Here is a 25,643-nt window from a genome sequence, read left to right as displayed (position 1 = left end):
TCATCAAAATGACCCACGAACATCCATGAGTGGCCCGTCACAATCATGCTATAAAATGCTCGTTTAAAGAAGCACTTGTTTGGTCTTGATTCATTGGTTCAGCGAACCAATCAAAGCTTGTTTGATTGACTCATTCAGGGAACTCCTGTTTAATTAGGCAGCAGAGTTTATTTTCCGTACTTCCCAAAACTGAGGGGACCTGCAGGTGCTGTCTTCAAAGAGACACTTCGCCTTCTTATCCACGCAGGATGGGATTCCTCTTTAGAGACGATGCTTGCTGTGACACATGTTGTGCATAATGTATAAAGCAAAGTACATCCCCCCTCTCCTTCAGAGCAATTAACCAGGCAACATTGCTAGTAAGAAGAATTTGTTACCCGGGTAGCTTCCAGAGCGAAGATTCTGAAGGAAGATCTCCTGACAGGATTCTGTTTGGGGAACTCTCTCTGGAACAGTGATATAGATAAATGATTTTAAAAGAACATTTTCTGCTTGTACATGCGACTTGGGTCACGTTAAAACAAAATCACCTCAGGTGCAGTGTACTTTGCACCAAAATTGGACCTTTATCTTTAAAATGGAGATGGGAGAAAGGTAAAAGGTTCCCCCGGCCATTGTTTTCTACCACAATTGTTTCTAACTCTATTGCTTTCACTAGTAATATAGCTACGTTTGGACCCAGAATTGTAATGCATACACCATTCCTGCTTTCCTGCTGTATTCTTTCAAGTGCATGCGTCTTCATTCTTTGCTGACTCCCCTAAATTATTCTCTACAGGTTCTGGCTTGCTTACCAGCAATGGGGCCACCTCTGTTGCACTCAGCCTGAGCAGCCCTTGCAAAGCTTCTGTCGGAATGGCCTTAAAGAAACGGGTGAACAGGCCCTCTCTGCCCAACATCCCTGTCATCAACCATGACAGTAGCTTCCTGAGGCATGCTTCAGGTGAGACATAAAAATGCCATCAGCCTCTTTGGCCTGCTTCTATATTTGTCACGGTATTGGAAAAGAAGGTCAGCCATAGGAAGGGGTTTCATAATAATCCACACTGCAGGAATAATTTTTAAAAATAGGCTCCCTGCTCTAAATATTATAATCCCTGCTAAAGAGGCAATACCAGTATCTCTTCTCATGGGTGATTTTGAAATGCTGGCTTCTCGAAACCTGTCAGGTAGCTTAGAAGAGCTTCGTGGCTTGGTCACCAAGAATCCAGCTGTGGATGCTAAAATGTGGCACAAGGCTGAGTGGGACAAAACAGATACGTATCTGCTTTTGTCAAACCAACTTGTGTTGGTTGGTGTAGTAAATATGCAAAACTGACTGGCTATATTATAACCTATCTACATGTTAAACCAGGTTCACAAAACATAAAAACAACTGGCTGATTCTGCCCCTGTATCTCTCCATATGCACCTGCTGGGGGGTTTTCTCATTGTTTGTGTCCCTTTCTCATGTTTGTGGGAACATGTGCCCAGGCCCATCAAAAGTAGGAGTGTGGATAAGAGAATGCCTGGATTATTATGCTTGAATTACTCTTATCCCCCACTCCTGTATTCAGATGTCTGTAGTGGAGTTGGTGCCAGTTTTTCCATCCATCCTGATTCACCCAGGGCTGACCCCCTCTGCCCAAGTGGATCACTATTTTGCAATAGACGATGCAGGTGAGCCCTCCCTATCCAGATCTAGCACATACCCCCACACCAGAGTCCTAATTGGATGATTCCCTTGCACTTGTTTTAGAGTAAAAATGAAAGAAAGCTTTAAAGTAACATCTTCTTTTAGGCCCGAGTGTGTGGCTTGCTGGGAGAGTGAAAACCTTGTGCGATATTGCCACCACACTCAGCAAGAAGGACTAGAGATTAGGGCAAAGGCAAGAGGGATAAAGAATCAGAATCTGTGATGAAAGGAAGGGGGGGAAGATGAGACTGAGAAATAACTGTTACACACAAATAACTGTAACACACCTGTTACACCTGAGTAACAGGTGTGGTCACAGGGAGAGCTGTGCTGGTATAGATTTAAATAAAGGATATTCAAGGGTACAGAGAGACCTGTAGGTGGGGAAATAGGGGGAATAGAGGCATATCAGAGAAGATGGTGCTCAGAGAGAGCGCATCATCACACGGGGGAAATTGTGTTTGCTTACCGTTGCTTCTCTGCCCACATGTTTGTCCTCATTACTTCCTCTTAAACCATGGCTTTAACCACAGTGGCCAGAAAGCCAGGCTGTGTTCAGAAGACACCTTAAACCACAGCTTTAACAATGGTGCATAAAGCAAAAAGCCTTCTTCATCATGGTTAAAGCCATGGTTTAAGGTGTTTTCTGCACATGGCCGGGCTTTCTGGCTTAACCACCATGGTTAAAGCCATGGTTTAAGGTGTCTTCTGAACGGGCCCATTCTGAAGTTCACTAGCGCATGATTTGACTGGTGGGAAATGCTCCCCACCTGTCCCCTTTCTCCTTTCGCCCAGTGAGCCACCTAGTAGCAAGCAGGTCCCACCCCTGCATTTGCCTGTTGAGACAGGAGCTTGGCATTCTCCCAGTGCCTCTCCTCCACTTTCAAGGTCCCTGCAAATAGTGTACGACTCAGCTGCTTCTTGTGTCCATTTATTTATTTATGTATGTGTTTGCTCTGGCCTGCAACTGGATCACCTTGTCCCAGGACGTGGTTAGATTTTGCAGGCAAAGCAAGCTGTCAGGACGTCTTGATCTTAATGCCATCTCTGCACTTCATCCGATCCTGCCGGCCAACAGTAAGGAAATGAAGGCCTCTTTAAACAGATGCGGCACAGGGCAGTGGAATTGTTAGACGGGGACAGCCAGCCGGGTTGCACAGCACTGCTTCAACTCTGCAGATCTCTCAGCTGAGAGTCTGCAGGAGCAACTCTCTGGCTATATAACGGTTAATGTTGCAGGGGAGCTGGCTGCCTCTGGCTGCAGGTATTGCTCCATGTTACCTTGTAAAAGACAGAAGCAGGCAGGCAAGAGGGATCTCTGCAAGGTAGCAACGGCTGCCTCCGCTCCTGAGCTGCGACTGCTGCCTAGGTCATCTTGCCTAGTGGCCAAAGTGGCAGGCAGTGGAAAGTCCATCAGGTGGCAGATTATTTTTTGGGTGTGAGGGAGACTAAAAGGATGGGGAGAGGTTGGCCTTGAATGAGGTGGGTGAGAAATGTGTTTGGTCCAAATTTTTATATGAACTTATTCAGTTCACACTTCCCGAACCTGTATGTGAACCAGAAAGCACTTGTGCTCCAAAATCTGTGCTTTGCTGTTGCCATGCAATTTGCAACTCAAAGATGTACACAAAAATGAATATACGAAGGGAAAGCGTGCACAAAAATGCATATGCCAGGGGAGAGTACACACAAAGAATGCATTGTATGAGGGTAAAATCACTTTTGAAAAGTGTGCGTACCAGGGAAAAGCGCAACCAAAAATGGGCATGTTAATGGGAACATACACAAAATTGCATACACAATTCCTTGCAGAACCTATTTGGCCAAATTCACAAGCTGATGCGGAAATGAGCCAAAATGAGCTTTGGTTGGGAAAATGAAAGCTGGAGTGAAACGAAAATGAACGGGTTGGTCCATCCCTATCCTTATATGCACATTTTCTCCAGCTGCGTCACCCTCTTGATAGAACTTCCTGGACCCAGAATGCACACCGGTGTGCAGCCAAGTACACATCCCAATGCCGATGGTCTATCTGAGCTGGTAACCTGGTGCCCTCCTAGATGTAATTGACTACAACTCCCATCATCCACAGTCAGCATGGCTTGGCTGAGAAAGGCTGGTCTATCCTCTGCAGTGTTTTCAAGGGAACGTGACTCAGATATGCATCTGCAATGGAGAGGGAAGAGTTGAAATTACTCCTTTCTAATGCAGTCCAATTTCCTGACTACCTGTGTTATCATATTTACATTGCTGTTGCTGGTTGTTGTTGTTTTGACCTATACAGCTAACTCCCTGCCAGCGAACCTCCAGGATTCTCCAGAATGGGAGGAGGACTTTATAAACAGAGATGCTTTAGAAATAAGACCTTTGTCTCACCCAGAGCAGGGGCTGATCGATGCTCTGAAGTGGCTCAATAGCAACGATTGGTAAGGAAAGAACGAACTTTGCCTCCTCTCCCATCTCTTTCCTCCTCTGCATCTTCATGTCATATAATGTCCTTGAATCTCCCACGGCTGCAACATAAAGGTTTGCTTTAATATCTCGCCCAGTTTTCAACCAAAATGTACCCTCACATCTTCTTTTCTTTTCATTCCTTCCGTCTCCCAGCTGTATTCATTTATTTAAGGATTTCTATCCTGCTGTTCTAATATATCCACGTTACTCAGAGTGGCTCACACCAAGGAAATTAAATTCACACATGAAGCTGAAATAGCGGTGGACTTTCAAACCCATTTTTTAAAAATGAGCTTACATTAAATGAAATTTCATGACAGCACTACTTGGGCCTCCCTCCCTGTCATTTCCCCACAACCTTATAATGCCCCCCCCCAATCGTGACTCCATAAACTCCATATAACTTTCATTTAATATGGCAGACAGGTTGGTGAGAATATTACCCCAACATTAAAATCACTCCGCTGGCTGTCAATTGGTTTCTGGGCAAAGTACAAAGTGTTAGTTATTACCTTTAAACCCCTACATGGTTTGAGTCCAGGTTATCTGCAGGATCGCCTTCTCCCATACAATCAGAAGAGGGCAACCAGGATGATCAGGGGTCTAGAAACAAAGCCCTATGAAGAGAGACTGAAAGAACTGGGCATGTTTAGCCTGGAGAAGAGAAGATTGAGGGGAGACATGATAGCACTCTTCAAATACTTAAAAGGTTGTCACACAGAGGAGGGCCAGGATCTCTTCTCGATCCTCCCAGAGTGCAGGAAACGGAATAACGGGCTCAAGTTAAAGGAAGCCAGATTCCGGCTGGACATCAGGAAAAACTTCCTGACTGTTAGAGCAGTGCGACGGTGGAATCAGTTACCTAGGGAGGTTGTGGGCTCTCCCACACTAGAGGCCTTCAAGAGGCAGCTGGACAACCATCTGTCAGGGATGCTTTAGGGTGGATTCCTGCATTGAGCAGGGGGTTGGACTCGATGGCCTTGTAGGCCCCTTCCAACTCTGCTATTCTATGATTCTATGATCCGCCCCACACACTCAAGTCCTCTGGGGAGAACTTACTTCAGTCAGCCAAAACTAGGCTGACAACTGTTACCCAGAGAACCTTTTCTTCCGTCGCCCCCAGACTGTGTAATGGTCTGCCGGAGGAGATTCGCCAACTTAACTCTCCAAGTTTAAGACAGCTATAAAGACTAGCCACTTCCAGCAGGCCTACCCAGATGAATTTTAAACCAAGAATTTTAAGATGTCTTGATTGTTATTTTGATATTTTATTGGTTTTATATGTTCTTTTAATTAATTGTATGTATTTGATTTATATTGTTGTACTAATGTTGTTCCCTGCCTCGATCCAAAGGGAGAGACGGGTAAGAAATAAATACTACAACATCATCATCATCATCATCATCATTATTATTATTATTATTATTATTATTATTATTATTATTATATAACAGACACTTCTGTAGCTTTATAGAATGGATTGTTCCATCTCTTACAGCTGGATAAAAAGTGGTAAAGTTCTGCAGAAAACACAACACACACCCTTTTTAAAATAATAATAATAATAATAATAACAACAACGAGGAGGAGGAGGAGGAGGAGAGAGGAGGAGGAGGTATGGAAGCTTCTGACTTTCCACAGCGGTTTGGCATGGACACAGTCCTTAAAACAAACCAGGCCTTTCTCACATTCCAAATGAACTGCAAACTAAGAATACTTGTTTAACTCTCTATCTCCATATTAGTGACAGTAAAAGGAGAGGGAATGTTAAAGGGATTTTAAAAGCCTTTCTGCTGACCAAGCTCACACCTATATACATTTATGGCAGTTACAGCTAGCTCAGCCTTCCCAAACCTGGTGCCCTTGAGATGTGTTGGGCTACAACTCCCAGCATGCTTCATGCTGGCTGGGGCATGCTGGGAGTTGTCGCCCAACATATCTGGGAGGCCATCAGGTTGGGGAAGGCTGAGCTAGTTCATTGCTGTATCACCAAGAAAAGAGGACAAAAGATGGCATGGATTAGCATAACATTTGTGTATGCTAATTTGAAGGTATAGATGCAAATTTAGAAATCATGACTGTAATTTAAAAAGAGACCCACCCACCCCACCCCAATACATCTCACCATAGTGAGGACAACTGTGACCAGGAGACCTGTGTGTCTGCTCAATCTGCTGTCCAGGTACACAGCATTGATGAGCAGCTTCATGGCTCCTGCCATCCCTCCGTAAGGTTCTTGATCTTTAAACCAGACTCAGATTAGACAGCCCTTCAAACAGAGAGCTGTCCTCTGTAAAGTAGGGCACATTGCCATCCTCATTACAGCTTCTTTGGTGAATTTGTTCTATGTAGACAGAAGTCCATGGAATGACTGGGGGACTTCAATAGATCTGATTTCAGTGGGGCTTAAGTACAACTAACTATGTTTGGATTTATCTTGTTGTGAAAATAATTTTTTGGCTCTCCTTTCCACCCACTCCTGTTTTATTCTTTTCTCTGTACCATAGTTTGACCAAGATGGTTTTCACAAGCGAAGATATACAAAGGGTGCAATCCTATATTTGTTTAGACAGAAAAAAGTCCTACAGCTCCCAGCATTCCCCAGCCAGCATGTCTTTCTGTCTGGGGAATGCTGGGAGATGTAGGACTTTTTTCTATCTAAACATGCATAGGATTGTGCCCTGGAGCCTCCTTGAAGCCTTTCTGGTCCTATTTATGCCATGTGCTAATGATCTCACTGATAAGTTACAGATTTGAATGTACATTCTTGCCAATGTTGGTTTTGCATTTGGGTTTCAGAGCAATTTAATGAAGCACTGGTCAAAGTCTTGAACGGAAAAACTCCGAGAGAAATAAAACGAACAAGCAAATAAGGAGCAACTCAATCTGTGCATTGTCACACAAAAGTAGTGTCTTATGGGACTTTAATGCTGACCTACTGTGTGCTGTGGCATAAACTTTCATAGATTACAGCCCATTTAATCAGATGTGCAGTTATCAGTTGGCAGAGATATGCAGACACAGGCACATATATAGAGAGACCCAAAAGACCGTAACTTCTTGCATTTCATGGCTTTTCGGACCCATTTCTCACATGATTTTCTTTGGCATCTAAGGCAGGAAACCTCACAAGCACTCTCCCTAACCTTGACTGTAAAAATACAATAATAGCACGCTAAGCAATTAAATAACTAAAAGGTTGCCACTCTTTCAGGACACCCAAAATCTGCTGCCTGAGACAGCCGATTCACTCTGCCTAATGGTAGGACTGGGCTCTATCTACCAGCTGAGGGACACTTCATGTTTCTGATCTTTTGGGATTCTGGTCCTTAAGAGACCACCAGACTGTGTCTTTCTGTGTGTTTGCTGTAGCAGACTCACATGGCTACTGCTGCACTTTCCCCACCAAAATCCCTGTCTTTTGTCTTCCCTGTTTGTAATATTTCTCTCTCTGTATAACTCATGGTATAGACCTGCCAACTGAGGATAACACTTCACGCGTCTGATGAAGTGGACTTTAGTCTACGAAAGCGTATGCCATAACAAATCTGTCAGAACCTTGTTTCGCCTTAAATACTTACTCTTTTTTGCTGCTATAGACTAACAGGGCGGCCTCTTTTCCGAAAGCGATTGCTCTGGAATTTGTCACCTGTGTTCATTTTTGTCACCAACTCACCAACAGATGGTGCTGTTAATTCAGCAAGGCAGAGCCAAGGGGAATTATTGGCCGAAAAATAAAATAAAAAAGGAGGAAAAGCAGCAGCAGCAGAAGAAGAAGCACGCTTTGTCTCCTAGGCCTCACAAGAGATTCTGCCATATAGGTCTCAGCCTTTCCCAAGGATGGAGCCTATCATGTGGAACTAGTAAATCAATCACACTCTTTTATTCAGCTTAATTCACAGGAGATACTATCTGGCACAGGCTGGTGGTGAAATATATTTCCCCCATAGTACTTTTAAAACCATAGTGTATAAGAGCTTCTGCTAAATGCAGCATCTTTGCTTTTCTGTATTCCTGATGTGTGACTTCTGTGACACATCTCATTTTCAGACACTCTTGCTGCTGTGAGAAACCCTGTTTCTGCAAAATGCCAGGCGAGACCAATAATTTCTCTCCTCTTTTCTCTCCCTCTGTCTTCCTGATAATTGCCTCTCAGGCATTTGAAGGAAAAAGGACTCTTCAGCATCAGATGCTTGGCTACCTGCCATTCAGAAGTTCTCCAGTGTAGACTTCATGATGTTTCCTTGGCAGCAACGAAAGAGGTGGGAAACGTGTATTTAACATATGTCCAATTTCTCTTCTCTTGTGGGTTACCTGATGCTTTCCAATCTGTTTTTATTTAGTCAAAGTATCACTGAGCAATTTCTTTATACCTCCCTGCACCTATATGTCTGCCCAATATGCTGTTGCTCTCTACCGAAAAATATGTAATGAATAAACTCTATAATTTGCACAGGGGAGGCGAAATCAAAATTCTGCACAGAATAAAACATGCAAATTAATAAACTTGGCATGCATTTACTCACTTTGTATAAAGCTGCCTGTTTCTGAAAACTGTGCTTTCAGAGAATTTCTACTCTATTCTGGCGAGGAGAATGGCAGGGAGTAAAATGAGAGAGAGGCTGGAATGCACAGCAGTGTTAGGCATTCAAAATGTTTGTGGAACAGCATCCATGGGAGAAGGAGAGAGCGCAGCCAGAAGTCCCTCTGGAGTCTTTCTCAGGGGCTTAATAGCTGTTAAAATCTAGAAGGTCACTTAAACAATTATAAAGGCTGAAATTCTCTGGGCATTCGGATTGAAAATACATCCTGTACTTGTGAATCTGCAAAGGTTCTTTGTTGTTGCAAGCCAGTGGTTTGTTTCTCCCTCCTCAGCCTCTGGGGGCATTCGTAGAGCTTTTCTACATGAGGCTTTCATTGTGCGCTCCTGATTCCTCACTCACTGTAGTTCACGGGTTCTTTTGTCATCTTCCAGGGCCTCTTCCATGCATTGCAACCATTATCATTTTTTCCCTTCCTGATGGGGATAGTGTGGCATTTTTTCTCAATGGCATTATCGAAGCCTTGTGTAATTGCGCAATTCCACTATGCAGGGTGGGGTGGACATGTGTAAAGGAGCCGATTTTAATCCTGCAAAGGATCCAGAATCAGAAGGCTCGGTAAAGGTGTGGGTTAAAAGCCTCAAGTAGAAAAGCCATTACCCTCTTCTGCCCCTGCCACTGCTATCTTTGAGCTGGGAACAACGTTGTTGATACTAGCTCAGATGCACACGCTTGCCAGTTGGGTCAGGCATACATAGGATCTTCACATTCATATGTACATTTTAAAAAAGGAGTTTTCTCCCTGATTCCAGATCATTGCTATTTCTACTTAAACCTGTGCTGTTTCTCTTCTTTCTTTCTTTCTTTCTTTCTTTCTTTCTTTCTTTCTTTCTTTCTTTCTTTCTTTGATTTATACCCACTTTTCAAGGTAAAATCCCAAGTTGATTTATGAAGACAAGGAAGCAGTAAAATGTAATATTTGAAATAATATTTAAACCAGTCAAAATTAGCCACATAAAAGCAGCAGCAGTTAAGCACACCAACTCACATTTTTTAAAAGTTGATAAACAATTGAGTGAAACAAATATTTTCAAGCTCAGCTTGCAGGCAAATTCAGAAGATGCCATGTGTACTTCTCTAGGGAGAGAATTCCAGAAATGTGGGGCCACTGCTGAAAAGGCCTTGTCTGTGGTACCTGTGTGTCTCATTGAACAGGGGTTCTGTCTCTGACAGAAAGTGAAGGTTTCTGATGCAGTGGAAACTTCTGCAAGTGGAAAGAGAGAGGGAAGCAATTTTCTCTGATTATTTGGAGGTGGGATGGGAAGCCACAATTGATCCACGCATGTGCCCCTTTGTAATTGACCTGATGCATGTGTATTTTATACTTAGGTACTGAAATCCAGATTCAACCCAGTGGAAGCTGGTGGCTCCAATGTCAGGTGGAGCCTTGAATCCATTCTGGGTTCCAGTCAGAACCATTCAGAACTCTAAAGGACCCATTAAAGGTGCTTTAAAGTTCTGCCTGAAACCTGGAGCAGATTCACCACCACAGTGACATCGGAGCCACCAGCCTTCATTCGTTCAATCTAGAATTAAAAGTCTTGAAAGGGACCTTAGAGATCATCTGTTCCAGCTCCCTGCTGATGCAGGAAATGCACTTCTAGAGCACTTTTGATAAGTGGCCATCAGCCACCTTCCAAGGGAAGTGTCTCTGTGTCATGAGTCCAACCATGTTGATACGCTCACTTCTATCGGCATCTCACTGTCTGGATGTTTCTTTTCTTTACAAAGAAAAAGGAGAATGATGCCTAATTTGAGTCACCTACACTTTCCACATTGCAATCTGGCATTCCTAGAGAGCCTGAGTTGGACTGTGAGCTAGCCAACTCACGGATTCCAGAGTGCTTATTCACCCATGGCTGCTGTGAGCAGCTTTGCTATTTATTTGACCACTTAATGGAGAGGTTTTATTGCTCTCATTTTAAACCCTTCTAATAAAAAGCAGGAGGGAAAAGAAGCCACAGGGGCCATTTCTACACTTGTTCATTGTTTGAGCAGCTGATTGGGCTGTTAACATAGCAATGTTGGCAAGACCATTAAGCCTTCTGTCCTTTACAGCAAATAATGGCTGGCCATTTGTGTAATTTGTGGTCTTCAGCTTTTCTCTAAAATTATCATAGATACAAACTTGATTCCCAGGTTATGGGGGGTTTAGAACATCTTCATGTGTTAATTATCTGCATCTGGAGCTCATTTCTGTGGGATTCAAATTCTTCCACCTTGGTTTGTGACAGCCCTGCTCTCTCTGTGTGTCTGTGTGTGTGTGTGTGTGTGTGTGTGAGTGAGTGAGAGAGAGAGAAGCCGTCTTTACAGAAGTGCTTTGGCACCGCGAGATGCCTTGCACACCCGCACTTGCCTTCCTTCCTGGCATCTGCACGGGAAGGAAGGCAAGTGCAATTTTTCCGGCCCTGGAAAATGTGACATGTGAACACTTCAGTCATAACATTTCCTTTACCAGGTTAGCAACCTGCGGTCAAAAGTGTCTCGGTTTGCTATTGGGACACTTGCTGAGCTCTTCAAAGCCATGAAGAAGCACATGGATCAAGACGTTGAGGAGATATCACGGGTACTTCTACAGAAGGCAGGTGATACTAGTGAATTCATCCAGAAAGCAGCCGACCAGTCCTTAGGCATCATGGCGCGGAGCGTGACTCCTTCCCGAACGATGGCAGCCCTCATGGCCAATGGGGTGAAGTATGTAACATGTCTTTTCAGCAGCATCCTTAATGAGTTATGGCTATTAGGAGGGAGCTTCGGCTACTGGGCAGTACAGAAATGTCATAAATCATAATAAAAATAAGCTAGTGGCAGTCGCAATAGCAGTGGCTGAGCCGTGTGAGAAAAGAATCATACTTTCCCAGCAGGTACACAATGTTCTTGGAATACCTGGAAAACTATCCAGCCAAAAAGTGCCACTGGTCCTTGTGGGACAATATTTTGATCCCAAGCAACAGATGAATGGGCCCAAGCTGTTGCCACCCATCCCTCCTGCTAACTCCAATATGTGACTACCAATACTAGCCAATTTCAGATTCCATACCTCACTCCTACACACTACTTGTTCTTCAGTCCATCCTCCTAGGTTTATTCTACTCTTGGCTAATTTAGAGGGTATTGTGGTGGAGAGCCTGATACTGCCATTAATGAGTCGGTCCCTTTGCAGCATGTTGGCTTCTTAGCCATGCATTATTTGTTTCGAGCGTGTTAAGGCTGCAGCTGGCTATATGGAAGACCCTTCAAAGGACTACTAAGGCCACTTGAACTTTTTGTCTGACACCCTTACTTTAAGGCTAGGATAGGGACAGGACTGGCATCAAGGGTAGGCATGGTTGGGCATCTGATGAGGGCCCATGCCCCAACAGGGGCCCACTAACAACAGACCCCTGGAGTTGCTCCTCCCCTTCACCATTGCAACCTGCTTGTTCACCTGCCTCTCGTTCTGGCCCAGAGAGTGGTGGTGGTGAGGAGTGGTAGTAGATGCCACAGGCAATTTGCTCACCAGCTCCCTGACTGTCAAGCAAGGATGTGGCAGCAGTGATTAGAAGAGGCACAATAGCAGCTTTTGCTCTGGCATTGGCTGCAATCCCTGATTGACTTTCCCCATGTTCTTCATTTGAAAAAACTGCCCCATCCACTGCAGGGAATGACAGAAGGGGTTGGGATGTCTGGGCCAAGACAAGCCTCGTGTTTCTGACCATTGTAATCGATGTATTGCAGCCACCGTAACCCCCTCATTCGGAAATGCGCTGCTGAACACTTAGTGACTGTTGTGGAACAGGTTGGGGCTGAGAAACTGCTTTCGGGCAACCGGGAGAGTACAGAGTTGCTGGTCCAGACATTGGTCAAGCTTGCCCAGGACTGCAATCAAGACACAAGGTAAGAGCATCCCCCCCTTACATGTTGCTGACATAATGTTCCCAAATTCACTAACACAAGATGTTACGGAATTCACTGCCACAAGGTGTAGTGATGGCCATCAATTTGGATGGCTTTAAAAGGGGCTTGGATAAATTCTTGGAAGAGAAGGCTATCAATGGATACTAGCCCTGATGGATAGGTGCTACCTCCAGTAACCGAGGCAGTAAGCCTGTGTGCACCAGTTGCTGGGGAACATGGGTGGGAGGGTGCTGTTGCACCATGTCCTGCTTTGTTGGTCCGTGTCCGATGGCTGGTTGGCCACTGTGTGAACAGAGTGCTGGACTAGATGGACTCTCGGTCTCATCCAGCATGGCAGTTGTTATGTTCTTACATTTTTTAAATAAATTGCTAGTTAAAAACAAAGAATGTAAGTCTTAGTTTGGAAGACAAAACATATATTCAGGCATATAAAAAAGATATACAAATACAACATAAGAGCTGTGCTGGATCAGACCAAAGGCCAATCTCGTTCAGCATTTTCTTCACACAGTGGCCAACCAGGCACCCCTGGGAAGCCCTCAAGTAGGATCTGAATGCAAGAGCACTACTGCTTATGTTCCCCAGCAACTGGTATACAGAGGCATACTGCCTCTGAGATTGGAGGTAATATATAGCCATCATGACTAGTAGCCATAGATAGCCTTATTGTCCATGAATGCGTCTAACCCCCTTTTAAAGCTGTACAAGTTGGTGGCCATCAAAATAGCATTTTAACTAACCAAATGGTACTTTTGGAATGAAGATGAAATTTTGCTGTCAATTGTTCTCAATAATTAAGTTTTCTCTTCCTATATTAGGTTTTATGGACGGAAGATGCTGAACATACTTATGTCCCATTCAAAATTTGATGGGTACTTGAAGCAGTGTCTGCCATCACGTGACTTGCATGATGTCATGGCTGCGATTAGGCAGAAAGTAAGTATGGAGGTGCAAAAAATATCTCAGAAATATTTGGATTAAAAGTGGAATCAGAAGTTCAAATGCAGTCTTATTTCATTCTGTGGGATGTGAAAATGCGCATCATGTTTGTGTATTTTATTTATTTATTTATATTTTCATTTCATTACATTTCTATATCTCCTAATAGCTGAAGCTCTCTGGGCGGTTTACAAGAATTCACAAAAAATTACAAACCAGAGATATAATATTATAATAATAAAACATAGTCTAAAGAAATTAACATACACAATTTAAAACCGTTAAAACAATTTCAATAAACACTTTAATTATTAGACCTATTCAAGACAGCTGGCATAAATGGCCCATCTTATGCCACTGAAAGCCTGAGAGTAGAGGGCAGTCTTAACCTGAGCTGAAAAGATGACAGTGTTGGTGCCAGGCGGGCCTCAGTGGGGAGATCTTCCATAATCAGGGGGCCACCACTGAGAAGGACTTCTCTCTTGTTTCCACCTTTTGAGCTTTCCTTGGAGGTGGCACTTGGAGGAAGGCCTGAGGTGTTGATCATAGCGTCTGGGTAGGTTCAGGTTGGGAGAGGAGCTCTGCCAGGTGTCAGGCTCCTGAGCCTGGCTTTATAGGTTAAAATATATGTCTCCTTTACAAACGTTACAGAAAATGTTGACATACTATGAAAATGCTGCGTTTTGTCCTTTGTGAAACATGTGGATTTCCCTGCCATTGTTAACATCCTTATCTGTTTACCTGCACAGGGGACAGAAGACCAGGTATCCCAAGCTCCTTCTGCCAAAAGCCATAGAGGGTCAAAGAACAGCAGCTTGACAACCTCACTGGACAGCCTGCCTTCAGATGAAGGGTATGGAGCATCACATTCTCTCCTTTTATCTGTGATAGAGATCACATGTTTGGGTACAGAATAAAGTAAACTTTTAAAAAAAGCCCAGTTGGCCATTTCATGTGGGCTGCTGGACTTTACCCAGCATGCTGTGTGGCTATAGTCAAGGGAAGAGCTTGTTCCTTTTTGCTGTAATTGTCTTTTTAACACGTCGTATTCGCTTTCTTCTTTCAATCCCTCCCCTTACAAAACTTACGTTTGCTGAAAATTACTTGGAAACAGTCCCGCCCATTCTCTTGATTCCTGGTCCCTTTCTTCATAAGCCTTCTACCTTCCTAACATCCTCCTACCGTCCTTTATGTCGATATCAGGATGAGATGAAACAAGCCATGATGTTTATTAATGTGGCTTGATTGGCTGTAGAATACAAGTGTTGATTGTGAACCCATGTTTCCCTCGTTGAGGTTTGGCCTGTTCCGGTTTGGTTCTGGCTCAGCTTACAAGTGGTATTGTAACTTACTGTTGTTTGTGACTGAAGTAGGCATTTTATACCAAAATGCTTCACATTTTAAAATCTGTTTATATACCTATATGTTAAAAAATGTTAAAGCTATAAAAATGTTTTAGTTGTTGTTGTTTTAAAATTGAAACTATAAACATTTATAAACTGGATGTGCTACTCATGGTCATTTGTGTGTGTTTTTTTATCTTGATACTGAATGTCTCTAATTCTCAATACCAGGTCTATCTCTGACGCCCTGGCCGTGCCACAGCCCATGATCCGCCGCTCATCCCTTCGCAGCCTTGAAGTGATGGAGCAGCTCAGGGAGCTGAACAAATTGCTGATGGCCAAGGAATTTCAGATACGAATGGAGGGAGTAACTTTGCTAACCGAGCACTGCAAGAACAATCCTCAGCTTGTCTCATCAAATATCATTCAGGTAGATCCTAAGACCCACTTGAATGCCAGTGCCCTTAACACAGGTCACCCATTCACACAACTACCCTGAGTCTTACCAAGTTTAATTAATTTAGAGAGCCATCCTATGGTCCTTAGACAAGTGTCCCATGGATCATAGGATGGCTCAGATTTCTCTCTCCAAGGTTCATAGAATCATAGAATAGTGGAAGGGGCCTATAAAGCCATCAAGTCCAACCCCTGCTCAATGCAGGAATCCACCTTAAAGCATCCCTGATGGATGGTTGTCCAGCTGCCTCTTGAATGCCTCTAGTGTGGGAGAGCCCACAACCTCCTGAGGGCATTGGTTCCATTGTCGTACTGCTCTAACAGTCAGGAAGTTTTTCCTGATGGCCAGCCGGAATCTGGCTTCCTGTAATTTGAGCCCATTATTCCACATCCTGCACTCTGGTATGATCTAGAAACAATCCTGGCCCTCCTCTGTGTGACAACCTTTCAAGTATTTGAAGAGTGCTATCATGTCTCCCCTCAGTTTTCTCTTCTCCCAGCTGAACATGCCCACTTCTTTCAGTCTCTCCTCATAGGGTTTTGTTTCCTGATGCCTGATCATCCCCTTTGTCCTCCTCTGAACCCTGTAAAGGTTGGAGTCAGTGCTCTGACCTTGGAAGGGGGGGAGTAGGAGAGCCAACCTCCCTCTCCCACCTCGTCGCAGCTGGAGTGAAGAGAACTGTACTAGATGCTTCTACAAGGTCAGAAAACTGACCTGGGAGAGGGGAAAGTGGTGTGTGCCAGTGAGTGGGGGGGGGACAGGAGGAGACCAGAGAAGTCATGGTATGATTTATCCTGAGCCTCCTCCAGCCCCCTTCCTTCTGAAGTGCCCTTGCTAGATGGGCTGAAAAGCCCGTATAGTGAAAAAAGCAAAGATCAGAGGAAGGGGACATAAAGAGTGTCATCACACAGGAGGAAATCACGTTTCCTTACCATTGCTTCTCTGACCCCACTTTTGTCCCTTATTACTTCCTCTTTCTGCCCAGATGAGAAAGAGGAAGTAAACAAAGACCATGTGGCTCATTCAGGGGCCATTTTTATCACACCACTTTTCCTGTACACAGCAGGAGATCGCGACACATTCACTTTTTAAAAAAAGTTGGATTAAAAGGGGTCTATGAGTGGAAGGAGCAGGAGGTGCACAGGAGGCGGACAACGTCGACGTCTGAAGGACACACGCACATCCATAAGTGGACAGCAGTGAGTGTTCGATAAAACACTCGTCTGTTGAACCTCAGAGATTGCCTCTGCAACTCTCTGCTTCAGCCCCGCAGAGCATTGGAATCTTGGAAGCCTTTGAGACTGGGGGCTTTACAGCCGTGAGGCCACAAGTTGTTGCACCTGTGCCCTTTTCTCCCTATGAACAGCAAGAAATAGGAATCCCAGTTTTCCATGAGTGGAGTATACTTGACAAGAGGTCTAGAGAAGAGACTATATATAGGGCTGCCTTTGAAAACGGTCTGAAAACTTCAACTGGTACAAAACAGAGCAGCACGTTTACTAACAGGGACTGGCCAGTGAGACCACATCATGCCAGTCCTTTTCCAACTTCACTGGCTGTCAGTCCAGGGCCGGATCTACATTACTGCTTTAAAGCGCTTTATAACAGTTTTGACAACTGTATATGGAGTGTGTCCTGAGCCCCAACAGTTGTTAAAACTGTTATAAAGTGCTTTAAAGCACTTTAAAGCAGAAGTGTAGATCCTGCCCATATCTGGGCCTGATTCAAAGTGCTGGTAACATTTAAAGCCCTAAATGGCTTGGGGCCAGGCTATCTGAAGGAACGCCTCCTCCCATACTGCCCGGACCTAAGGTCATCCTCGGGGTCCTTTTCCGTGAGCCCCTGCCAAAGGAAGTAAGGCAGGTGGCTACCAGGAGGAGGGCCTTCTCTGATGTGGCACCCCAGCTGTGGAATGAGCTCCCTAAAGAGGTTCACCTGGCACCTACACTATATTCTTTCAATCACCAGGTGAAGACCTTTTTATTCTCTCAGCGTTTTAACAGTCTATAAATTTAATTTTAACTTTGCTGTTTTAAATTTGTATTTCTGCACATTTTATCCTAGTTGTGCTTTTATATTGTATTTTATATCATGTTTTTATACTGTTTTATACTTTTAATGGTTTTAATTTTTGTGAACTGCCGAGGGAGCTTCAGCTATTGGGTGGTATAAAAATGTAATAAAGAAATAAAGAAACAATGAACACTGGATGCTTTCAGAGAAACACCAGTAAAAACACACACCATCCTATCAGGAACCCAAATGACAAATCCTTGCTCCTGTTTAACTATAGTGGATATTGTATTGGTGATCCCAACTTGATTATTCACGTCACAGAGCTATCTCTTGTAAAACCTGTGACCTGTTTTGCAAAAACTAGACGAAGATATTATCCTACCTCATGGAGCAATATTAAAATTATTCCTAGTTTTCTTATTTGGTTTGTTGGGAATTATCTCTCACTACTATACATTGAGAAATGGTGGTAAATGCAAAAGAGTTCTTTATACTATGAAAGCACTATATCAAAATGTCTTCATAAATAGGTTCATAACTGTTTAGAAAGTGTCTCTGTCCCCTTGTTTCTGTGAACAGAAAATAGTACACTATTCATAATAGGATGTACTTGTTCTTTTCCCCCCATATCAACAGATCTTTGATGCTTTTACCCTGAGACTTCAGGACTCCAACAAGAAAGTGAATCAGTACGCATTAGAATCGGTCTTCTCCATGATCCCAGTGCTTAAAGATGGCTTAAATCCAGTCCTGGTCTCTGTGGTGACTGTAGTCTCAGACAACCTAAACTCAAAGAATTCTGGGATTTACAATGCAGCAGTGAAGGTGCTAGACACCATGATCATTCATCTAGGTAAAAGCTATTTCCTCTCTGCCTTTATTTACGTATTTATTTAGTGTACTTTTATACCACGCCTTTTAACTCACTAGAATCCATTAAAGGCCGAACCTTATATACACCTCCATAGAATGCTCTCTTGTGAAGCTGTTCGTTAGACATTTCTAAGCCTAGAGTTAAACATTTAAAAATAGCTTTTCTCTGATAATGAAATTTCATCCTAGAACTGGGGATAGGCCAAGACTAGCCATTTCCCTTATCTGCCACACACAATTAACTTTTCTCTGTGTCCCATGTGCCATTAAGGGGAAGCGGTCATTTGATTAACTACCACCCTAACAGTGGTAGTTGTAAGTATGGGCTGCTATGTCCAAGATGCTGGGACACACAGCATACATATCTACTACCACCTTGGATACAAATCTATGGTGCGACCAAAGTTAGAATATTGAGTACAGTTCTGATTACCACACCTAAAAAAAAAAGATATTGTAGAGCTGGGAAAATGCATTAAAGGACAACTAAAGGGGCTGGAACATCTCCCCTATGAGGGAAGGTTACACTAACTGGGATTGTTTAGCTTTGAAAAAAGGAGGCTAAGGGGAGGCATGAAAGAGGTGTACAAAATTATGCATGGTGTGGAGAAAGTGAACAGGGAGACATTTTTTTCCCTCTCTCAAAATACTAGAACCTGGGGTCATCCCATGAAGCTGGTTGGTGGGAGATTCAGGGCAGATAAAAGGAAGTACTTGCTACCTCCAGTATCAGAGGCAGTAAGCCTATGTACACCAGTTGCCGGGGAACATGGCCAGGAGGGTGCTGTTGTGCCCGTGTCTTGCTTGTGCATTCCTGGTTGGCCAGTGTGTGAATGGAATGCTGGACTAGACGGACCCTTGGTCTGATCCAGCAGGGCTCTTCTTATGTTCTTATGTTCATACATAATACGGCTGCAGAATTTCTGTATCTTTAACAGATGGTGGGGTCCATTCCCTACCCCCCTGCAAAGTTTTATTAAAATTATCATCAAGAAAATACGACTACAGCTGGAGGCAGTGGAACTTGGGGGCAGTGCTGCTTCCAGGTTTGGAGGGCCCTTGGGTGCCCACACCCAATGTCCTTCAATAGGCCCCTCTCACTCAGTGAGTCTACCTGCTCACCATCATTGTTGTCTTCTCCTTTTCCTCCTCCTCCTCCTCTTTATTACCAACAGAGGAGAAATGAGCAAGCAGGCAGTGGCATCTACTGCTCCTCTTTCACACCTGGGCCTGGGCCAGAGCTAGAGGCAGGTGAACAAGCAGGTTACAGGTGAACAAGCAGGTTGCTGAGGACCTCCTACTGCAATGTGTGTCCTCAGCAGGTGCCTGACTATGCCGAGCCTTGATGTTCAACCCTGCTTGGAGGATCTAATCTTCACAGATTTTTAACTGAGGCTTAGTACATGCCCAACGTTCTTATATTATCTGCACTCTGGTTTAAGGAGGTTAATGGGGATGGGGAGGATACTTCTTTTCCACTGATTTCAGTATGACTTCTCAAAGGTCAGTGAGTTTAAGATTGCAGTCTTTTTATGTCTATTATCTTTTATGAATTAAGAGTGATATGCTGGCTTCTTCTTCTTCTTCTTCTTCTTCTTCTTCTTCTTCTTCTTCTTCTTCTTCTTCTTCTTTTTCTTCGCAGCATTACTTTGATTCTACTTTTCTGAATCAAACCTGTCTCTGGGTTGTAAATCTGTCGCCTTTCACCTGTTTTAAATTCTTATAAGAACAGAAATGTTATGTATGTGGAATGGAGGCAAACTTGGATCTGAAATGAGAGATGGCCTTTGTAGCGAGGGTCACTAGGGGAAAGCGTTGGAGGTTGGCAGGGGATAACATCTCATTAAAAGCTGAAACAGTGCAGTGAAAATGTATCCTCAGTGACCTGTGTTCAGTACAAATGGAGAGATTTATGTATCAGTCTTGGCGGGATGTTCAGAAATTATTGATTTTAAATAGAAGTTGGGTGCTTTAAAATCAGCTTTGCAGAGGAGGGCAGATCTATACATGCATTAGAATTCATCCATTCAGACGTACATACTGATTCTAGACAATGGTTGTCATGGAGTCCATGAAGTTCTAAGCCACCCTAAATAAGCATGAATGTTGACATCCCCCAGAACCAACACTGGGGGACCTCATCGCAACAACACGTGAGACCACCTCTGTCAGCTCAAATAGGGAGACTATTGATCAGTGAGGTGGGCAACACAGAATCTCCAATCTGTCCCACTAACCCAACACAAGGTGCAAGGACTCCAGACCAGAAGTGAGATGGAACAGAAGCCTGAAGAAGGAGATGGAATTCCTATAGACCACAGCAACGCCCACCTCCCTGGTCCTCAAGCCTACCCTGATGCTGAACCAAGTACTCCAGTGGGCAGAGCTGGGAGAGAATGACTCCTCCTCGCTCACTCACCCAAGTCTCAGTTATGCATGCCAGATTGGCCGCCTCATCCACTATTAAATCATGGATGAGGGAGGTCTTATTTTAAACCAATCTGTCATTTAAGAGCAGCATCTGGAGACCTGAAGGCAGGCTGATAGGGCAAAAACCAGACTTGCAGATGGAAAGGAGGGCCAGAACATGGCACAACTGTTAACTGTCTGGGCTGTGTTCCCATAACCTGGCTAGCCCTCCTCCCAATGCCATATTGAGAGATGTCAGAGGAATCTGTCTAGGGGGTGAAGTTCACCGAGATTTTGGCACCTCGACCCCCTGGACTCCAACTTGCTAACCTAGGCCCTGGTGTGTCGCAATCAGTATGAGCTGGGCCAGCACATGGATTTCCATTCTAACCCCCCCACCCCCAAATAGACATTTACACAAATTGCAGCTATAATTTGCATAATTTACACAATTTCAGATGTAATTTGCTTAAATTGCTCAAATTATGGCTGCAATATGCTTAATTTGTGCAAATTTCCCAGATTCCAGTCTGCGAAAAAGCCCGCAGCTTGGCTCACAAATGCAAGCTAAGTCGGGGACTCCAGGGAAAACTGTTGAGCCCCTAAAGGGTTGGATTTCCCCACAATGGCCACACCTAGCCAAATCTTCCTTGACCCATAACCACACTAATTGGGTCCCCTCAGGTCCCCATATCCTCTTGGCCCCATATCCTCTCTTCCAGGCACATGGCCAGATTTCTATCCCACGCACACACACACGAACCGCAAAAGCCAATGAAGCCAATATCACGGGGTGAGTGGGTGGGTGGGTTGCTTTCCCCTCCCCCTCCCTAAAATGGTACCACTTGAAGTGGCTCCCTTCAGAGGGGTGCCCCTGCTTTTGGTTTGGCTCTTAGCAGTAATTCATACCACTATTTTATTTATGTAGCAAAGTCAATTCAGATTGACTTTATCGGTGGCTTTTGGTGTGTTGAACCAGTCTTGTAAATGCACTGCATGGGCTCAGATTGAGAGTTGCTACATCCTGGAAAATCTTTCCAAAGTGTATTGAATGTAGAAAATACAAAAAAAAAAAAAAAAATCTACTGAAATAGTCAATTTCTGTTGATATCGTCACGAAACAATATTATGTTGTCAATTCATTTTTGTTCTGTTTTGTAACAGTGATACAGCTGTGTAGTATGTCTTCTCTTGGGTTTAGCATTAGAGCTGAATACTGTAAACTCGCCACAAACAAGCATGTGCAAAAAATGTGGCAGGGCAATTGTCCATAGTCCGGCCACATGAGGAGATTAAGGGATGTACTAGAAATTACTTTTACCATGTGGCTAGATGCTATAGAAGATCAATTCTCCACACTCCATGTAGCCTTTGGTGTCTACAAAGTATCCTCTTTGTCATTTGTATCCATCTCAAAAAATATTTTATTCTGGGAGCTTTCTTTGGGTTTATCTTGTGAATTAGTTTGCTCTTGATGTGGGGGACATTTCCCCAAATAAGCTTCTTCTGATCTGGCTCCATGGAAGCCCTAAGTTATGAGTTCCAGCTAGCTCTTTCTCCTGTCTCTAGTCCATAAATACCTCCAAACTGCATTCCTCTTTTTCAAAGGAAATTTATGGTTTACTGAGCTCATTTCTGAAGAACAAACAAGCATAAATCCAGGTCTAAATGACGGCTTGTTCCAAACGTTGTTCTCCGTAGGCAGAAATTGTGGGTTGCCAATAACTACATAACCAAGGACTGCTGTAAATCCCATGGCACGTGGATTTATGTCAGCAGTGGAAATACAGCACTGGGTGAATAAGCCAGACATGGGGGTGTTCAAGAATCAGGACTGAAGTTGGAGCTAATATGCAGGCATCCTAGTAGGTTTACTAGTGTTTGGACACTCTAATATTTCTAAGGACAAACTGCCTGTGTTAAAGAGTATGACTACTGCATTTGGGGACAGAAGTGAATTTACTTCCAGTTCTGATCATCTAAGAGTGGATGGAGATGTTCCCCTGTAGAATATAGTTTGTTTCACTTGCTTGCACCATTGAGACTCTTCAGTTCTTTGGCATTGGACATTGTGCCTCTTGTTCAGAGATAGTCCTGATTTACATTTCCCACTTTAGTTAAAGGACTTGTTTTGAACTTTCTATGGATCAGGACCATTGAGATTCTGGATTTTAGTTTTTTTCTGCAAGTTCTGAGTCTGGAGTGAAGTTGTTTCTCTTTCCTGACTGGGATTACTAACTAGTTAGCTGGCCGTTATAGATGCTTTAGGACCCACCCTCCATGGAAGGACCATATGTGAATGTATTTCTTAATTTTCCATGTCCTACTGTTGTGGAATGCTCACACACTCTGAAAATGTCAAGTTCTGAGTTTTTATAGGACAGATTTTGACACATTAATAACGGAATGACAAGGTTTTTTTTTTTAAAAAAAATGGGTTTATAGATGTGGTTTAAGTCATTGTACTGCCACATTTTGTGCATTAAGAAAATAAGAGCCATGCTGGATCACACCAAAGGCCTACCCAGTTCAGAGTTCAGCACTCTCTTCCCACAGTGGCCAACCAGATGCCTATGAGAAACCCACAAGCAGAACATGAGTGCAACAGCACCTTCCCCCTCATGCTCCCCAGCAACTGGCCTATTGTCTCGCATTCTGGAGTCAATTTATAGCCACCATGATTAATAGCCATTGATAGCCTTCTCTTCCATGACTTTGTCTACTCTCCCTTTAAAGCCATCCAAGCTGGTGGCCATCACTAGAGCTTATGGTAATGAACCCCATAGTTTAACTGTGCACTGTGTGAAGAAGTCCTTCCTTTTCTCTGTCCTGAATCTCCCACCAGTTTCATGGGATGACCCTGAATTCTAGCGTTATGAGAGAGGGAGAAAAATGTCTTCCTATCCACTTTCTCCACACCAGGAATAATGTTGTACACCTCTAACATGTCCGCCTTACTGTCCCTTTTTTTCTAAGATGAAAAGTCTCATGTGTAGTAACATTACAATACATGCATTCTCCTATCTGGAGTTGTGCTCCATTACAATATGCATCCCCTTTCTTACTTGATGATATTTTCCATGCAGGAAAAATGACATGTCTGAAAAGCGCTTGATCCTTTGCTTGGATGATAAATTCATTTATGTCAAGGTTGCAGAACGTCAGGCCTGGTGATCAAATAAGACCATTTAGGGGGCCCAATCTGCTCCTCTGGATTCCCCAGAAGTCCACACCACTTTCACACAACCACCAATTGTGAAGTTTTCCCCCCTATTTTTTTTAAATGCCTCTAGTGTGGCTTAGGGCTCCCCTAAATGAGCAATTTGTTGCACATTTGTGATTGGTCACTCACAGAATTTTTTGGGTTGATTTCATAACATTGTCAACAACCCAGACATCTCCCACTGAATCCTGTGGAAATCCTGGGATTTAAAAATCACTTTTAAAGTGGTAATAGCCAGCAAACAGCAGGATCTTCTGACACTAGATGGCACTGTCTCATTAGAACTCAATGGAACCAGACAGAGGAGAAGTATTCAAATCAAACCCCTTGTTACCCCTCCCCTCCCCTGAAATTCAGCCCATAACAATCATGCCAAAGTACCTGAAGCACAAAAGCCCTGGGTGAACAACACAATTTCCTTTAATGTAGAGACACTCCAAGTTTTAAGCTAAAACCTCCTGATATTTTTAGTATTTTGGCCTCAGCCATTTTTGCCTTCTGCTTCACCCACCACTGGAATGTTCCCCCCCAGAGCTTTTCTGAAATTGTATTTGGCCTTTGGGCTGAAAGAGGTTTTGCTCCCCTGATCTGTGTGAATCTGTAGGATTGAATGTAACTTTGTAACTCATGTTATGGCATCCAAAACTTTTCATACCTCTGTCAGTGTATGCAATAAAGAGGGCTCAAAATAATCATGAACATTAGTAATACATTGTAGGATACCCTATCAGGTTTGCACTTCCAAAAAGGTCATTGCTTCTGTAGATAAAATGACAAGATGAATCCAGAGGGACAGGTTTTTATGCTGTCTTTTAAAAAAGCTGAGCTTCTCATCTGGTAACTGATCTATCATTTATCAGGCCAGGTTGAGGCAGATAAAGGAAAGCTTTGTTGTCATACATCACGCATCGCCTTTCTTCACCTCTGAAAGCACCTCTGAAGTTAAACTCCTATCGGTTGCTTATTTGGGCGCTTTCACGGATAACAGATGTTTCAAAATGCACAGCACATCTCAGGCTGACAGAGAAGAGAGAAGTACACGTGTACTGTGCTTGCTTTAAAATGAATGTTCAAAGGCAGTTTTAAAAGGTGAACTAAAATCTTTATGGATACTAATAAGGGAATGATTGTCAATAATTAATACCATGCACTGCTCCTCTACTTCTTACATTAGCATTTCAAAGCAATTGTTCATCCTGCTGAAGCAAGCAGTTATTCTTCTCATTCATCATTGAAATAACAATGTTGTCTGGCTCAATGCACACATCATCACCATCAGAAAACAGAGTGTGTCAAACAGAAAATGGATTTTTGGTTCTCTGTTTTCTCTGCTTAGCTGTAGTTGATTCTTAGTTGCATGCACTGCTTTGGGTCAAGACACTTAAAAAAACAAAACCCAAGCTAAATGCCCTTCCAGTCTAGATTATATTTTAATTTGTATTTATTTACAGTATCATTCCACTCCACCATTAGGGCTTGGGATGTGTCACAAAAACAGTATGCAAGCTATATATTCAATAGAATCAGATGCAACAAAACACATCCTAAAAACTCATTCACATTAAAAGCTTAATTCTGGATATTAAAAATAGAAACTGCCTTATGGTAATGTCAAAAGATGGTCCAATGACTAGGATAATTATCTGGGGGAAGGGAGTTCCATCATCTTGGGGCAACGCCACACATGACCACTCTTGTGTGCCTTTGCTTGACCCATCTTGACACACCAATGCAGTAACCAAGACGGTGCTGTGGC

At 43.4% G+C, this 25,643-nt stretch overlaps 1 protein-coding gene across 1 annotated transcript in view; it reads left to right on the top strand.

Moving 5' to 3' along the window:
• TOGARAM2 (TOG array regulator of axonemal microtubules 2) overlaps positions 1-25,643 on the top strand; it is a 71,928-nt gene that overhangs the window by 39,587 nt on the left and 6,698 nt on the right. The window contains exons 10-18 of the mRNA XM_063124162.1: positions 779-943; positions 3,960-4,101; positions 8,286-8,391; positions 11,189-11,424; positions 12,448-12,606; positions 13,446-13,563; positions 14,316-14,419; positions 15,141-15,339; positions 18,019-18,235. Of these exons, the coding sequence (XP_062980232.1) occupies positions 779-943; positions 3,960-4,101; positions 8,286-8,391; positions 11,189-11,424; positions 12,448-12,606; positions 13,446-13,563; positions 14,316-14,419; positions 15,141-15,339; positions 18,019-18,235 (1,446 nt within the window). The remainder of the gene's footprint in view (positions 1-778; positions 944-3,959; positions 4,102-8,285; positions 8,392-11,188; positions 11,425-12,447; positions 12,607-13,445; positions 13,564-14,315; positions 14,420-15,140; positions 15,340-18,018; positions 18,236-25,643) is intronic.

The sequence above is a fragment of the Elgaria multicarinata genome, chromosome 4 (assembly GCF_023053635.1).
Source record: "Elgaria multicarinata webbii isolate HBS135686 ecotype San Diego chromosome 4, rElgMul1.1.pri, whole genome shotgun sequence".
Taxonomy (NCBI): Eukaryota; Metazoa; Chordata; class Lepidosauria; order Squamata; family Anguidae; genus Elgaria; species Elgaria multicarinata.
The sequence above is the reverse complement of the archived record's forward strand: the minus strand, read 5'-3'. Positions and strand labels throughout refer to the sequence as shown.